General features: G+C 37.1%; 1 protein-coding gene across 1 annotated transcript; it reads right to left on the bottom strand.

Annotated features, from left to right (window-relative positions):
- Positions 1 to 3924: 3924 nt before the first annotated feature.
- On the bottom strand, positions 3925 to 17620 carry LOC129256405 (major facilitator superfamily domain-containing protein 6-like). Its single transcript, XM_064096746.1, has 5 exons — positions 16465 to 17620; positions 15589 to 16013; positions 14443 to 14566; positions 7140 to 7301; positions 3925 to 6594 (listed from the first exon to the last, which is right to left on the bottom strand). Exons 1-5 carry the CDS (start codon positions 17594 to 17596, stop codon positions 6254 to 6256), a joined length of 2184 nt encoding a protein of 727 aa, XP_063952816.1. The 5' UTR covers positions 17597 to 17620; the 3' UTR covers positions 3925 to 6253.
- Positions 17621 to 17966: the final 346 nt, after the last annotated feature.

Raw genomic sequence — 17966 nt, 5'->3', positions numbered from 1 at the left:
ATGAAGGCATTCAAATGCAATAAATATAGCCACAAAGAAGGCCGTTGACTGGACATTTTGAAGGTAAATTGCCACTAAATTCGTCTACAACGGCTGTTTCTATATCTATCTATCTATCTATCTATCTATCTACCTACCTACCTGCCTGCCTCCCTATCTACCTACCTACCTACCCACCCACCTACCATCTATCTATCTATCTATATATCTATCTAAATATCTATCTACCTATCTACCTACCTATATACCTAAGTATCTATCTATCTCTATATCTATCTACCTACCTACCTGCCTGCCTGCCTCCCTATCTACCTACCTACCCACCCACCTACCATCTATTTATCTATATATCTATCTATCTATCTCTGTCTATCTATCTATCTATCTACCTATCTATCTATCTTTCTATATCTATCTATCTATCTATCTATCTATCTATCTATCTATCTATCTATCTATCTATCTATCTATCTATCTATCTATCTATCTATCTATCTATCTATCTACCTATCTATCTATCTATCTCTGTCTATCTATCTATCTATCTACCTACCTACCTACCTATCTCTATCTATCTATCTATCTATCTATCTATCTATCTATCTACCTATCTATCTACCTATCTATCTATCTATCTATCTATCTATCTATCTATCTATCTATCTATCTATCTATCTATCTATCTATCTATCTCTATATCTATCTATCTATCTATCTATCTATCTATCTATCTATCTATCTATCTATCTATCTATCTATCTATCTATCTATCTATCTACCTATCTATCTATCTATCTATCTATCTATCTATCTCTATATCTATCTATCTATCTATCTATCTATCTACCTATCTATCTATCTATTTATTTATTTATTTATTTTGTTTTATTTATTTTATACTGCAGGGTAGGCCTGTTCAGTTCTTAAAACTGCTTTACAAAGGCGCCCTGCAGTTTAAAATACATGTCAAGATAACTATGAACAACAACAACAAACAACATCAAAAATACAAAATACAAAATATCTAACATCAGAAACAATTAACACCAAAATATAGAGTGGGAAGTGACAATTTAAACATACATAGCATTGTAAATCAATGGAATATCATTTCGCTCAATTCGTATGAAAGGCTTTGCATATTTTTTTAAAAACTAACAAGACTATCTATCTATCTATCTATCTATCTATCTCTATATCTATCTATCTATCTACCTTCCTGCCTGCCTCCCTATCTACCTATACCTACCTACCCACCCACCTACCATCTATTTATCTATATATCTATCTATCTATCTCTGTCTATCTATCTATCTACCTATCTATCTATCTTTCTATATCTATCTATCTATCTATCTATCTATCTATCTATCTATCTATCTATCTATCTATCTATCTATCTATCTATCTATCTATCTATCTATCTATCTATCTATCTATCTATCTATCTATCTATCTATCTATCTCTGTCTATCTATCTATCTATCTACCTACCTACCTACCTATCTCTATCTATCTATCTATCTATCTATCTATCTATCTATCTATCTATATCTATCTATCTACCTACCTTTCTATCTATCTATCTATCTATGTATGTATGTGTGTATGGGTGTATGTATGTATGTATGTATGTATGTATGTATGTATGTATGTATGTATGTATGTATGTATGTATGTATGTATCTATCTATCTAATCTATCTACCAACCTACCTACCTATCTATCTATATCTATCTATCTATCTATCTATCTATATATCTATCTATCTAATCTATCTACCTACCTACCTACCTACACTGTTAAAAAAAAACCCGTGATTTTACAGAAAAAAAAGAAGAATTTGCAGAAGGCAATTAAAGAATCATTCTGTAAATTCATAAAACAGGAATTTTTCCTAAATTCATCTATCTATCTATCTTCCTATTTAGACTAGACTCATTTCGTTTTATCTATACTTGATCTAACAAATAGATGAACTCTTTAAGAACTAAATTAGCATGTATTTGCCGAAGCGACAAAAAAATCATAAGAAGTGGAATTTGAAATTATACTGGCATCATGGCCCTAGGAAGCGGGAGAGCTGGGGGTGACCCCAAGATTTTTCAGGGAATGCTGCGTACGTTATTTATCACAGACAACACCCCTGAAAATCACGTTGACAAGCAAGCCCCCCCCCCCCAAAAAAAAAAAAAAAAAAAAAGGTTATTGCTTGCTTGTCATTTTTCTGACGACAATCACCTGAACAAAAACACCAGCACCCCTTATTAAACAATCTTTCCCAATATCTCGACCGGCATTTCAATTAATGGCACTTAGAACAAGTTGGAATACGACCAGGGGTAGTGTTGACCAAACGACAATTATACTGATTGTAGACTAATAAAGGATTATATCTGAGACGTCCACCAACTGCTTATGCATCAGTGACTGTAGAAGTTGTTGATATTATTTTATTACCCGGAAAAGGAACATTTTGATATGATGCGTATGTCACTAAAGAGCGTGAATTGTACGTTCATATTCTTGAAGTTTTTAATTTCTAATTTTCAATTATTTTCTTTTTTTTGCGCGTCTATAACGGGGGCACTTTGCTCGCCCCCAGATCCGCCTATGCACCTGATCATTATATTCATCCTGCATCTTATTCTGATCTGTAATGTTCTAGAATGCTACGTCACACGAATAGAGCGAGCTCGACATAACAGATTTAAAAAAATTGTGAGGAAGAATCTGGATTATTTAGGCACAATTAAGATCCCCATGTGGGGAAGCGTCGTGGTGCAGCGGTTATGACTCTCGCCTTGTCATCAGGGGGTCGTGTGTGCGAAATCCATCGCCGGCTTAGCATCCTTTGACAAGGCGTCAATCCACACTTTGCCACTCTCAACCCAGGTGTAATGGGTACCCGATATGATGCGAAAGCCTATGTAGTATGCCTATCAATCGAGTCTTTGGAGTCTTGTTGGAATGCTCCCAAGGGAGTGGAGAAGGTGCATACATTGTATGCGGGCATAACAGGATCCGATGACCGTGGTTATAATAATCGCAATATCAACAGACTTCGAAAAACCATGGCAATCCCATTTTCTCTGTATTAGTATATCAAAAACATTAATTTCCAGCTCATTGTCACTAACCGTATTATCACAAATAGTCTCAGTAATATATAAAATGGAGAACTTTAAATAAAAGCTTATTATCTAACTGAGATGACAGACCCTAAATGCGAGCTTTGATGTAAGTGGAATGCTGCCATCATCGGCCATTTCATTATTATCTCATTGAATGAAAAAAAGATCATCTGTCGAGATTGAGAGAATAAGAAATTTATAAATCATTAATAATTCATTTATTGATTTGTTATTTGCGAAAAAATTCCTATTATTTTCTTTTTCCATATCTCACTTTTTTTCTCTCTCTTTCTCCTCGTTTTTCTTTCCCCTGTTTTATTTTTATTTTTGCCAGCCGATGGGGAAATGGGGGGGGGGGGGGGTGGGGAGGGCGTACGGCCGTAATTACGCCACTGTTCACCAGCATTGTTTTTTATCAATAAAAAAATAGAAAAGAAAGGAAAAAATATTATAACATTTGACAACAAAGGTCATTTATTGAATCTCTTTCTTTAGTCTTGTTGTTTATTTTCTTTGGAATTCAGATATATCTATTCTCCTGAATTTTGTTCCGAACGGATGCCACTCCACTACATTTTTTTTCTCTCTTTCTCATTCCCCCGTTTCGGTCCCATCACACATCTTCTCTCACCCACTCTTACTCCCATTCAGCCCTTCTCCCTTCCTCTCTCCCTCCCCTTCCCTTCGTATTCCTCTTCCGATGCATCCTTATCTCCTCTCCTCCTTTCACTATTTAACTTTTCCTTTCTCTTCTCAGTCAAAACAAACAAATTCACACTTTAGTCAACAATTCTGCAGTGATTAACATTTTATTTCCAAGCCTGTGCCTCATATATTAATCACATCGCGTTTCACAAGCAGGCCAAATCATAAACCAAGCTTTGCTAATTTTCTCACGGAAGCGCCGAAAAACCCATCGTGACAACGTTAAATAACCATTACATTGAGATTTTCGAGCTTTCTGCTGCAATTACGATCCAGATCGAATATTTCCTTAATGAAGTATTCATTACATTAGCATGCTTTGTAATTATCTTTATTAAATTGAATACAAACGTTTTGATTTGAGTAATTCAATAATAATAACAATAATAATAAAATTGGGGATGTTGCTATCGGACGGATATAAGTGTATGTTCAAAAGACCGATGTAATGTAATGAATACTTTTATAAACACAACTATTAAAATTATTGTCCAAACAGGTTTCCACCTCAGAAATGCTCTAATACCCCAATAATTGATAAACATATCAAAACAAAAGAAACCGGTTAAGTCTCTTATTATAAGATACGATGAGTGCATTCTTTCATTCGAACACGAGTTGCCGTGGCCGAGTGGTCTAAGGCGCCTAGCTATGCATGTAAAGTCCGGGGTTCAATCCCCGGTCGCGGCACCTATGCCAGTGAGCAAGGCATTTAATCTACATTGCTACATTGCCCTTTTATCTTGCTTTCAAATAAATGGAAATGCTATGTGCATTATTGGTAACTAGGTGTGCATTTGCTTTAAAAAAAATCTGTATACAATATGCATCTTTCGGTATAACGAACATATCGGTATGACGAACATTCGGTATAACGAACATTCGGAATCACAAGTGTATACCGACTAATAGTCTAACGCTATTGTTTTTGCTGATGCTTGGACATTGTTGAAGAAAAAAATATAGCATGTAGTTTCAAGATTCCCGCATTGCAAACAATTCAATTCATTTTACATTTGAAAGCGGTTTATGCCTAATAATGGGAAAAGCACATCAGTATAAGAAATGATGATGATGGTACCACTACTACTACTACTACTACTACTGACAATGGCGTTTCGTTTACTGCAGCTAGGGAATGTTTTCCTGAAAATAAAACCTAACATAAAAATTACATTCAGTGAATGAAAATACTGCGTGTTGTTTTTCTCTTAATGTTAAATTCCCCTCTCATTCGACGGAGAAAAGTTTTATAGGGCAGGAGTTGCCGCCATATATAGGCGTAGGCGGCGGAAGCGGGGGGGGGGGGGGACGGGGGTCCTGTCCCCCTTAAATTTGAGGTGGGGGACGGACCCCCTCCCCTAAAATTTATGTTGATAACCTTTTTTTTTTTTTTTTGCTTGTCCAATTTTTTACCTGTGTCCATCCAAAATTTTAGGTGGACCCCCCTAAATTTTTGACTTCCGCCGCCAATGGTTGCCGCGTCAACATAAGAAGACAAAGGTAAATCTTTTGATTTAAAAATGGAGGTTTATCATGACGATTAAGTAATCTCTTATCCATTTTTAAGTTTCGTTTCCCTTTTCCTTATTCTTCCCTTTTCCTGTTCTCTCCTAATTTATTTTCTTTCCATCAATAATATGAAAATGATATAATGGACCCCCACATCTCTGTCGTAGCGCCAAGTGTAGCGGCATATTTACTTGATACAACATCATAGCCTACCATAATGATTATCATTAAAATACTTACACCATAATCATAGTTCACAAAGCACTATTACAGTTACTATTAATGCAGCTCTATTTTGTAGCGCACACAAAAACTATTTTACACCCAACATTATACAATTGTTTTTCAAAAATAAAGCATAGTGGCACTTTTAATGATTATGTACAAGTCACTCTTCTATTTCTTTTTTAATATTTAACCATGTATTACTATATCTATATGAAATATCCAACTTGTCCAATATCGATATATACAAGCGATAGATTTTATCAACACAACAGGCCTAAAATATTCCTTACCAGCAAGCAATAGTGGGGGTAGAGTACTCACAGTTTATTCTTTTTTTCCAACATTTTTTTGTTTTTCCAACATTTTTTTTGTTTTCCGAAATAATCATATTCAAAATTGTATGATTTTGTCACAAAGAATAATTTAAAGAGTACTTCTTTGGTAAGATATTGAGCGTTTCTCGACTTGACATAGGCATTCTTTATATCCTATACTTCTCATCTAATGAATTTTGTTTTGCTCTTATAAACCCCAATTTCCGCCAGTACCGTAAATACGATTATAGATTGTATAATCGCCTGAGGTTTAGTCAGTTTTCTTTGAAGGTGTAAGTTGTACATTCATCATAATTTCAGGTACGTAAAATAATTGAAATCAACTGAAATTCTTTGACATCAAAATTCGCCTCCACCTGCGGCACCCTGCTCGACTTCTCGCGAAGGGGCTCCCCCGACATCGTCTCCTCCTATCTCAAGATCTCGATCTCTGTCATCATCGACGGTTTCGTCGCGTTTCTCCGAATAGGGGATGGGAGTGACGTCCTCGGCGGTCAGCACCGGTTGGATTTCATCGCGGTTCGACGACGATGTGGACCTCGCTCTGTTGGACGACGTCGGATCGGTGGACGATGACGGGTCGGGTTTGGGGTTGTAGTAAGACGGATACTGCATGGCCAGAAAGATGACGAGGACAACGAGTGAAGCGACACCGAATCCACGGAATGTCTGCTCCGTACCTTTATTCAAGACCAGGGGAATCAAGAATTGAAGAAGTCGCAATCATCGTGGTCTAATTAATATTTTGAATGTAACAGCGATCGTCATTGAATGAACTCTGGGACAGCTTATTATTTTTCAAGTAATAAAGGTATAAGAATCAAAAGAAGAACCGAGAAAGAATGGTTAGGGTGGTATACTTCTTATTATTCCGATTGTTTGCTACCGAAGTCACACTGCTTCAAAAATTACGAGCGAGCGAAGTGCACGAGGGAATTATCTTGTGAGAGAAGCATTATTTCATTATAAAACCTTCAGGTACAGCATATTTTGGTCAGCTAACTTGCAGAATATTTTTGCTTTCCAAAATAACCCTGAGTTTACCGTCGTGTAAATTTTCATGTAATCGCAAAATGCATCCACGAAAAGTGTTGACATTTATTTTCACTGAGTAATTTCTCCTCAGCCAATGGGATACAAGCATCAACTACAGTAGCTTATAAAAAAGTCAGGGAAAATCTATGATTATTGGTTTCATGAAATGCAATGCTTTGATTATCCTTACCAAAAGCATTGACTAGCAGTCCACCGAAGATGGCGCCACACCCCCTGCCCAATCCATGATGAGTTCCTTGTAGAATGCCTTGAGCCGATGAGCGCAGACGCTGGGACGTAGCAAGACCAATGTAAGATGTACAAGCTGCCCAAATCAGTGCGTGAGTCAAACCTTGATAATGAACCAATCAAATCAATACGAAACATTAAAATGATATAATGATTGCATTGTCATAAATTCTAAAATGAAATACGGTTTTTAGGGACGATTGTGATGACAATAAGTGAATGTACAAATATTAATTTGCCTTACTTGGTTTTATAGTAAAAAAATTGTAAAATAATGCGTATAGCGTTCCATTTATTTGAACCGAGGATAAAAGAGCAATCAATCAATCAATTTTACCAATCAATCAACCAACCAATCAATCAATACTTTAATCAATCAATCAATATATTAATCAATCAATCGATCAATCAATAAGTCTATCAGTCAATCAATCAATCAGTCAATCAACCAACCAACCAATCAATCAATCAATAATTTAATCAATCAATCGATAAAATCAGTCAATCAACCTCTTCCTTTCTCCCCCTCTCTATTTCTCTCCTTATGTGTGTGTGTATATGTGTGCGTGGGGTGTGTGGGGTGTGCTTTCAGGGTTGTAGTCTTAATTTTGTTTTATAATGTCAATGTTAATTTCATATTTGGATCCTGCTTACAAGCGATTTGCTTATTAAGGATATCCCTCCATTTTTATATTTATATGTGCTACGTCAATCAATGTGTATGCTGGTTTTTAAAGATTTAAAATAAAATTCGATTGGACTGAATTGAATTTAAAAATTCAAACTCATACATGCTACATAAAGGGCAATCATTTTTTTTCATACATAATACGAAAGCATAATCATGCATATAAAAAAGATTTGAAAGGTCTTGACATTTTTCAAAATTACCACAAAAAAAGAGGGACTGGGCAAATTAAGATTAACGGGTAACCCTTATTATTATATATATTAAACAGGAATTGAATTTATATACGTACTGATTTGCTATTCACATTATAGTGTTGATTCATCAGCGAATTAATATAAAAAAGAGAAAAAGACCAATTTGAATAAAAATGACAGGGCTTACAGGAATTCTCACTTTTCTCCTCTCATTCAGTGGATGACTCTATACAAGATGCTCTAAATCAAAGACACATTTAAGTTAGTGTTATCAAATTTACACTAAGGAATCGCGTAAGTCGAGCGTGAAGAAAAGCGATGATGCGTGACACTGCGATTAATTTCCACTTAAGCGCTTTTCGCATATGATATTAGCATTCGAGGGGGAGTCTATTGCACTGTACTCTACGTTATAAATATCATGGCCCCTATATAACGTAAAATCCATAGTTATATTCATAACTGTACAGCGATATAGGGAGTATACATACATGTAGATTACAATACGATTTGACTTGTGGTAATAAAATGCAGTAATTTACTAATAATGAACAAATCTTTTTCATAACCTGATGTACATCGTATCCTTCATATTTTAAAAATATGAACAATATATGATTTCACTATTTTAACAATGTCATAAAATTTATGACATTGTTGACATCGTGAAATCATATATTGTTCCTTTTTACAGTGATATATAGCATAATTTGGAAATGGAAATGAAATCAAATGAAATTATGTTTATGGAGATATTATAGAATTACTATCAAAAGATTGTCAGTTTAGTTTACCAGATGATAAAACATTCTATTTTGTATGACTAAGCACACAATTGTTTCTATATTATTACTGTTACTTATAAGACTGATGATACTGATTTACTGTTGTTTTTCAAAAGCAAAGGTTCAAGAGAGAGGTCCCACCCCCTCTTTTTTTTTATTTAATTTATTTTCACTGTCTATTTTCCCCAAAAAATATTATTTTAGGCTTACAAAATGAAATTTGAAAATTTTCTTAAATAAATTGTTAAGCAATCATCCGTGGCCGATTAATATCTATACAGCAATCCAGTTATACACGGTACGCTTCTCTTTACTTCCTATATGCATTTTTTAGTTGTATAAACTGTAAACCTCTTTTTACAATGCACTGAAAATAAACGCTGTAGAGCCGCACCTATATAACTCTTGTACGCACACTCCAAAAAAGGCACCCACGTACTTGCGCGGGATGCAGTCTCTATGCTAATATAGTTCTTGGTTGCCATGGATACGAGGCATCATCCCCATTCCTCCAGGCACTCATATCATCTTTCATCTTCAGCAGATGCCTGGAAAGGTGTTTATGCATGCATGCAGTCAAAACAGGTGTAATGAAGTGCGTAAACTGTGCACACAGCAAACACTGTCGTGTCGATTGGTGTTATGCAGAGGACAACACCAATCATTTTACTCCGGTGTTAATTAATTTGGTGTAATAGTGTAACAACTATGGGCGTTATTACGACACAATAATTGGTCGTTACTTTTACATTCATTGGTGTTGTGTTCAATCTCTAGGGTGTAAATTTGACAAATTAGAGTGTTGTCCTCTCTTTACATCAACTGGTGTTCGTTTGGCCATCCAATTTTTTACAAAGTGCAGGGGCTGCGGAACGGTTTTCAAAGTGGGGGGGGGGGGGGGTGGGGGCTGACCATAAAAAATCCCAATCATATGGTCATTTTTACGTTTTTGTACACGGTTTTGGAAAAAAGTGGGAGGCTGAAGCCCCCCCCCCACCCGTTTGGTTGTCTCTATTGAGCAATCGTCAAATAATTTTTTTTTTAATCCCATCTTCAGTAGAGTACCTCAAAACGATTTGTTATATTTTCTGATATTTTTAGTAAAGAGAGACAATAAGATTAAGCGGTGACTGTCATGGATATGGTAACAACATAAAAAGAGATGAAATTGGGTTGTAATGTAATCATATCAAATGGTTGTGGATTGAATATCTTTCATTTTTTAAATCTTATTCATTTATTTATTTATTTTATTCTATTTTTATTTATTTATATATTTTATCTAATTCAAATAAAATTGGGCAGGTTTGACGGCAAACAAACATTTTTGTTTGCTTGTTTTGCTTTATTTACGTGCGGCTGTCAGAGTTACGAATTATTTTTTTACGTCGCTGACCTTTCAGGCAAGGGATAAGAGGCTTTTAGCAAAAAGGCGCGAAAGCTTCAAGAACACGGCGCTCGTCTCCGTGCCTGCAAGGTACAACATCATTAGTAAGAATGAGGACACCACGTACATCCATCTTTCGACATAGTGACTACCCCCCTTCCTCTCCCACCCCCCTCTTTTCCTATCTGTCGCTCTCTCCTTTACCCATTCCTCCTTCTTCACTCTTTCATCCTCTATCTCTCCGTCTCTCTCTCTCTCTCTCTCCATGTATGTACCTATCCATCATTATAGGTTTTATTTGTCTTTCTATCGATCGATCTATCTATCTATCTAATCTTACCTTACCTTATCTTATCTATATCTATATCCCGATATCCTATCTTATCTATATCTAAATCTGTTCATCTATCTATTCAACCCCTTCCTCTCATGGGATACAGTAAGTTGGCCTTTTCAAATTAACACCCCTCCCAGAAATCCGCCTCATAATGTCTCTTGGATACTAAACTTTTCTCCACCTCACTTTTATTCAACTCTTGATTTACCTCGACGCTCCCCCTTCTCAAACAACTAGCACCCCCTCACTCTAACACCATTGCAGCGATTCATCTTCCATTTACCCTGATGCCTCCCCTTCTTGCACCCTCCCCTTACTGTATTGCGATTATTTAACTGCTGTATACGCCCATGCACTGGAAACGCTGACTATCTCTGACATGAGTCGCCCACGGGCTGATTTGTGAGCGAGATATCTACCCTTTCCTCTTTAGCGAAAGGTATAATGGAAATATATTTGCTTCCCGAAATTCAATTTATTTAGCTGATGTATCGAGATGTGATACATCAGTGCGCTAGATTTGATGGAAAGTGAATCCATTTGTTTCATTGCTTGCTTTACTAATATACTCTTCCCGCTTATTCGTTTTGGTGCAGTATACGTGCTCCATTTTGTTTCATTTGGGTTCTCATTTTTCATCTCGGGTATCGGCCCGACTTTCGAGATGTCACGCAAATTCAAATCGAGATTAGAAATACATTAACGATGCGGGGGTGATCAAATTAGTATAGGGTTTTAAGAAAATTGTATGCACTTAATAACAATGCTTTCTGAAATACGAGAAAGGAGAAAATGCTTGAAGCTAAACAAAGAAAGAGAGGGAGAGAGAGAGAGAGAGAGAGAGGGGAAAAAGAAGAGTATCTAAACTCAATCATAGCAATCTTCTATAATGAACCTGACAAATATTTTTTTCTTTCAAAAAAGATAAAGATAGAAAAATGAAAGAAGGAATTGGGAATAGAAGAAAAAAGAAAGAAAAAGAATCGTAAACGTAGTGAATGATTAGAAAGATCTAAATAAAAAAAAATCGAGGGATGAGAAGGGAAAGGGGAATAGAGAAATATATGTAAAACATGTGATATAACACGAAAATTAGATGCAGAACACGAAAATATATCGTGCAGCCCAGATAATTTTCAACGTAATCAAGGGCGTAGGCTGGTTTGAGCATGTGGAGGTGCACATCCTTGGAGGTGGAACTAAAGTTTGGAAAATAAGCTGTTGAAAGCAGAAAAAGGGGTACAAATTTCGTTTTGCTTGCCAGTGTCGGAACTCCTTTGCCTCAGCGGGAGGGTGCACGTGCATCCAGTGCACCCCAGCCTCCGCCATTGGTAATGGTGAATACCGTCAGGGTTAGATGAATACGATCTTATGAAGATATGAAGTAACTCAAGCTATAATACTTAGAGCTACGAGTTTCGATGGACACGAGAAAAATAAATGATATCCTGTCTATAAAGATGGAAAGCTAAAGAGAGGGGAGGGGAGAGTGGAGGTGAGAGCAAGGGTCAAACACACAGGAAGGGGGAGGGGGGGGGGGGTAGAGAGCCAAAATCTAAAATTCTGAAAAAATATAGTTTCTATAGTTTCTAGAGACTTTGATCCTAGATATAGGTGAAGGAAATGAAAAAAAATATGAAAATATAATTAAAATTGATAAAAATATGATAGCCATGGTGACATGGGAACATAATCGGTGAAACAGAGAAATAGAAAACAGAGGGAGATGAAGGGAAGGGTGGGATGAAGAGATCGGAAGATGGAGAATGATGGAAAGAAAGCCATGTAAAAATGGAATAGAGAGGGATGGAGGCTTATAAATATTTCATTTTATCTGACTTCGAAATCATAATTGGTCAGATAATTTAAAGACGTGTGTAATTTCATGAACAGGGTTAAAATCCCTTCAAAGGCGAGATGAAATTCAACCCAGTAATCCAATAGCTTGATATTCTCAAGGAATTCAGGATAATAGAAAATTTCCCTCCCCAAATGTTTAGCCTTATGAGATTCTCGATTTAATTATAGGGAGGTGATAAAAAAAATGTTATTGAAATAAGTATTGACCCCCCCCCAAAAAAAAAATAATAAAATTGAATCCATGCACGTGAATGAAAGAAGCTTTCTTTCGCCAAAATATCTATATCCACATCAAAGCCCCACCCCTCTCCTTGTACTCTGGCCTATTTAATGTCACCGTCGTAAATTCGACATTTATGAGAAATATATTGCGCGGGAGACGTGACTCGATTGCAAGGCTATTTCGACGGCTTTACATTATTGGCAAAGACAATTTGGCGGTCAATATGATGCGGTGACCAAGAAGGGACTGAGCAACAGCTTTTCAAATTGCATAAGTCAGCGACTTTTTTTTAAAGAATATAACGATGCCTGTAAAATGGGGATTTGGAGATTTGTTGGCATTTACAGTATATTTCCCAGAATCACGGTCAAAATCAAGCAAACCAAAATTGGTAACATGTAACCAATATTTTGGATTAAAAAAAAAACATTTTGGGGGGTCGGACCGATCTGTCCATTTATTTTATTACAGTTTATTTTATCTTATTCATTCATTCATTTATTTGATAATTTATCTAATCATCTATTTATGCATTTATTTATTCTTTTATGTATATATTTATTACATTGTTTAAGATTTTTTTGGGGGGTCGGATACATATTCACAAAGTTATAATTAAATCATGATCATTACGTTTGTAAAAGTATAGTAATAACATGCATGATATGAATGTTTAGCGTAATACGGAAAGACCTTGGAAGAAGGATAGGCTAGTAGTGGCTAGATAGCCACAATTGGTATGTTATGAACTGGTAAAAAGAACAATATTCTTCCGGATTTAACCTTAATATTTAGTATCTAATATCATGTATTCGTGTTCTTGGTTTTTTAACAAGAAAAAATATATATAATTTTCGTTTCCATCTGCAAAACCGGACGAATCCAGAACTTAAACTTGCATCATTTTTTTTATTTGACGATTATTGCGGAAGATCGAGCGGACATACTGGTTCGTGCTTAATGATGAAGCATATGGAAGAAACTGTGAATGTCTTATGGACGAATGTCTAACCTGCCTAGCAGCGAATCGATCCGGACGGCAAACAGAACGACCGGTGTGGATATCAAGATCCTTGCTACCCGAAGCGAGCTCAGTCAGTGAATAAACAGATTGCTTTCAAACCTCTTCAAATCCTGGTTTATGCAGGACTGTACCCATTGGTCGTAAGGAATGTGAACATTCACAGTAAAATATATTTCATTATTCGCACACCAACGCTGCCGCTGCGTATACGATTTTTGTTTGTATGTATGTATATTATAACATAAGCATGTTGTTTTCTGCTGATCATTAATTTTAAATGCACTTAAACCTTTTTAGAATCATTTAATTCTTTTAAAAATCATTTTATTCTTCCAAATAAACAATTTTTTTCTTCCATTTTCGAGTGTGTTAGTGAGTTTGATTGCATAAAAAGCGCCATTGTATTTTAGCTGGGTAAGAGAACCTAAAAATATGTTTTCTCAATGAAAATAAGGGAACATTGTATAATATAAAATTCCCCCTATTTTCAGTTTAGAAATATTACTTCTACGACACAACCGTCGTCTTTCAATATCCTTCTTTCTTCAGTTCCCCTTTCCCCACCCCTTTCTATCATTTCATCACTTGTAAAATTATGGCGATGGGGTGCCCCCTATTCTCTTGCCCTGGTGTTCTGTATAATTTGAGATCCATTTCAATGGTTAAATTTAAATCTCTTCCAAATAATACGTATTTTTAAGGCCGAAATTTGTTAGGAGAAAGTGAAATGCCTTTGCTTATACCTTGTAGGGTTTCCACGATAAGAACCCACCATGGGTTGATGAGCACAGATATGGCTAGGAAGCGGATGGCATAGCAGAACAAACCGAGACAGAACACAGGGATGTGACCGATCGCTTGAACAATCTGCAAAAAGAAAATTTTGTGAATATTTTTTTTTAATTATTTCTGTTACACAGAGAAAGAATTGCAAATCGAATCAGATGACAAAAATAATTCATATCAACAGATGAAAGAAGAAAAGAAAAGAAGAAATGTATGGGAAAAGGTGTCATATTTTATATGTTTGAAGAAGTACTGCTTCCTAGTCAATTTATAATCAATTGCCCAATGAAATTCGTAATGCACCAACTTTAAGTTCCTTTCATACTCTATTATATGATTATTTAGATTGAGCATTTGTATTTCTTTTTTCTTCTTTCTTTTTGTTTTAATAGTTTTAGTAAGTTTTTTTTATAGTATTTTTAATGGTGTATATTACTTTGTATGGTAAATGTAGGACACCAAGGAAGAACAGCAGTATTTTGTAAATACAGCTGAATTGGGTGATCCTCCGTTATTGTATGTATCTCTCTTGTTTATTGTATATATATATATTTTTTTTAATCGGATTTCGGAAATATAAACAAACAAACAAACAAACAATGTCCATAAAACTCCGACGCACAAGGCACTCCTGTTGATATTATAATTGCAGAATTAAGAGGACTGCACTTGCAAGATATACTTGTAAAATACATTCAAGAACATATCCTTATCATCTTGTATATGTTAATGATCTACTTCGTGTGGGTGACTGGGTAGAGGAAAGAGTTAAACATTATTTGGGTGCTCAATTTACATCATAATAATGATATAGGTATATTTACCCAGGGTAGCCACTTCAGTTTCGAAAACTGTTCTACCAGCGGGCCCTGCTGTTATTATTACCCCGGCTTTAGCTGAGCTGCCTAGGCGCTTAAGCATTCAAGGAATTTCTTCCTACCGGGTACCCATTCACCTCACCTGGGTTGAGAATATGGGTGTATGCATATAAGTGTTTCATGAATCATCTATCAAAGTCACTGGATCTGATGGGATGAGAATAAATATGGCGGAAGGGGTACTGACACGCTGCTTCATGAAAAAAATGCTTATCAGGACCTTACCTTGTGGCTGAAGAAATATGCAAGTATCTCTGAAACGTGGTTGACTACCGAAGCCAGACCGAAGAGAGATGGTGGCCCTCCAAGATCTTGAAGATGCCAATAGAGGAAGGTGAACAGGAGACCCATTCCGAATCCCGCAAACCAGGCAACGCAAAGGACAGAACCGTAGCGGATGGTGGCGTACATCCGGAACACCTGTCTGATGCCAGCAGGGTCCTCTGACTGTGCTTCGCTTGAGGATAGAGCACTTCTGTTGCAGGCCACTGGTCCACTTTGCCCGAGAGGACCTTCTTGACCCTGCAAGGGGTCCGTGGTCTCTATGGATTCACTGTTGCTGGTTTGGCCGCCTTCGGCATTTGAAGAGGTAGGGTTGGTCCCTTCTGGGCTGGCCACGCTGCCATATGTCCCGGCACCACGATTTTCACCTATCATAAGAGCAAAGAATAATTAAGAAGAATATTATGAAGGTATTCACCCATACCCACTTCAATAAATTGTGTGCATTGGTATTCGGCGGCAACTACTTGTCAATGAAGTACCACTTTTAAGGGCTTCGGTCACCACGGTAATCTTAGTAAATACAAAATTATCAAGAGAAAAAAATATAATTATGTTGACCTCGTAAAGATTTGTTTTAAATCTTTCATGGTGTCATGTAGGATTGGTACTGTGTAGGCATCCACTGAAGAACTATCGACATTAAAGACTCCCACGAAATATTGAAGTGAAAAGCACTGATATTTATAAATTTTAGGATGAATATATGTTTTTTAAAGATTTTTTAATGATTACTTGGACTGTTTTAGGTTCGTTTATTGAAGAATTTCTATTTCTACGTTAAGATGAGCACTCCCTATACAGTATAACGAAACTTACCACTAATACTGATCTGACCCTGCTTCTTGTTGTACGTCAGTTTGGTCATCTCCGTCTTGTGATCATCTTCAGAATAATACTTGAACTTGAACTGAGTGGCCACGAAGAAGGAGCAGGTGATGAGTACTGCGTAGGTCCCGAAGCAGATGTAATAGTTTCTTTTAACCTCTATGACTTCCGCAAGTGCATCTCCACAACCGTGAGTGTGGGTGGCTGTGTGGTCTAAGAGGATGCCTTCGATCAACATGAAGATCCCCCACCCCAGGGAACCAAACATCCGCTGCTGACCATAGTACTCCAAACGGTCACTACCGAGGTAACCCAGGGTGGCTGAATCCGCCAGGGTGATTGTAGGCGAGCTGAAGAACTCACCGACAACGATGATGATGAGCAGGAGAAGGAAGACACCACGAACATCTTCATTGAACGTCACACCGGACGTCCCAGGTGGCAAACGACGAATGGGTTCTCCTGTCCAGGAGCTTTTGTTGAGAAGCTTGTAGAGACCTCCAGATAATTTATCGACTGTAGGACTTGTCTCACCTGTATGGAATGGTTGATCGATATCTGATTGGTGACCAACGACCGTTCCGTCATCCTCTTCGTGGTCTCTGGGCCCGTACACATAATGGTGCACGTCGCCATCGTGCACGATTTGGTCGACGACGATGGTCACCCGCCCGTTTTCATCGGTCTGATTGAAAATGATGCACTTGGAGCCGGCAGGTCGAATAAAAGCCATCGCTTCGGTAAAGAGGAGCCACGCAAAGAGCGAGAACAGGAACAGAACCTTGGCCTTGCGCCAGGAATCGGCAAGACCGCCCCAGAGTGGCGCGGCGCAGAACTCGATGAAGGGTCGTATTCCAATTAGGAGACCACTCTGGGATGCGTTCAGACCTAGCTGCTTGAAGTAGACAGCCAGGAGCGGGTAAAGACTCCCGTATGCACCGTAGAACAGGAAGTAGAAGGATTTGCTCTTCAGGAGATCGATATCGATATGTGTAGCACACTTCTTTTTCCTTTCCTTGCTGTCGCCTTCCAGATCGGCATCGAATTTTGGTGGAGGGCCATGAAGGGACGGGGCCACGTTGCCTGCCTCAAAGGGTAACGTGTTGTCCTCTGGGAGATACATCGTTGATATTCAGAAAACCCGTCTAGAATATAAAATACAAAATGGGAAAATGATCTTTAGATTTAGCAGATTGTTCATGTTCTGTGTTAGATATTGTCGAACGTTTGGTGATTCCCAAAGACTATTTTTTTAAAACCATCATCGTATGTTTTCCATTAAAGAGTGTTAACTTTCGGGGCATTAATGCCCAATTGTTAGGTTCTACCTACATATTTCTTCCACATTAACAGGGCATATTGCTTTGTCCTGATTGCGAATTAAAAAGAAATATCGCGTTTACTGATTCATATGCCCGTTTAACCCATACACCCTATCCTACCAAAACTCTATACCATCATAGTATGCTTCTACTCTATCTAATTCTGCAATT

This window comes from Lytechinus pictus, chromosome 3, assembly GCF_037042905.1.
Source record: "Lytechinus pictus isolate F3 Inbred chromosome 3, Lp3.0, whole genome shotgun sequence".
NCBI lineage: Eukaryota > Metazoa > Echinodermata > Echinoidea > Temnopleuroida > Toxopneustidae > Lytechinus > Lytechinus pictus.
Note: the sequence above shows the minus strand (reverse complement) of the source record. Positions and strands in the feature narration are given on the sequence as shown.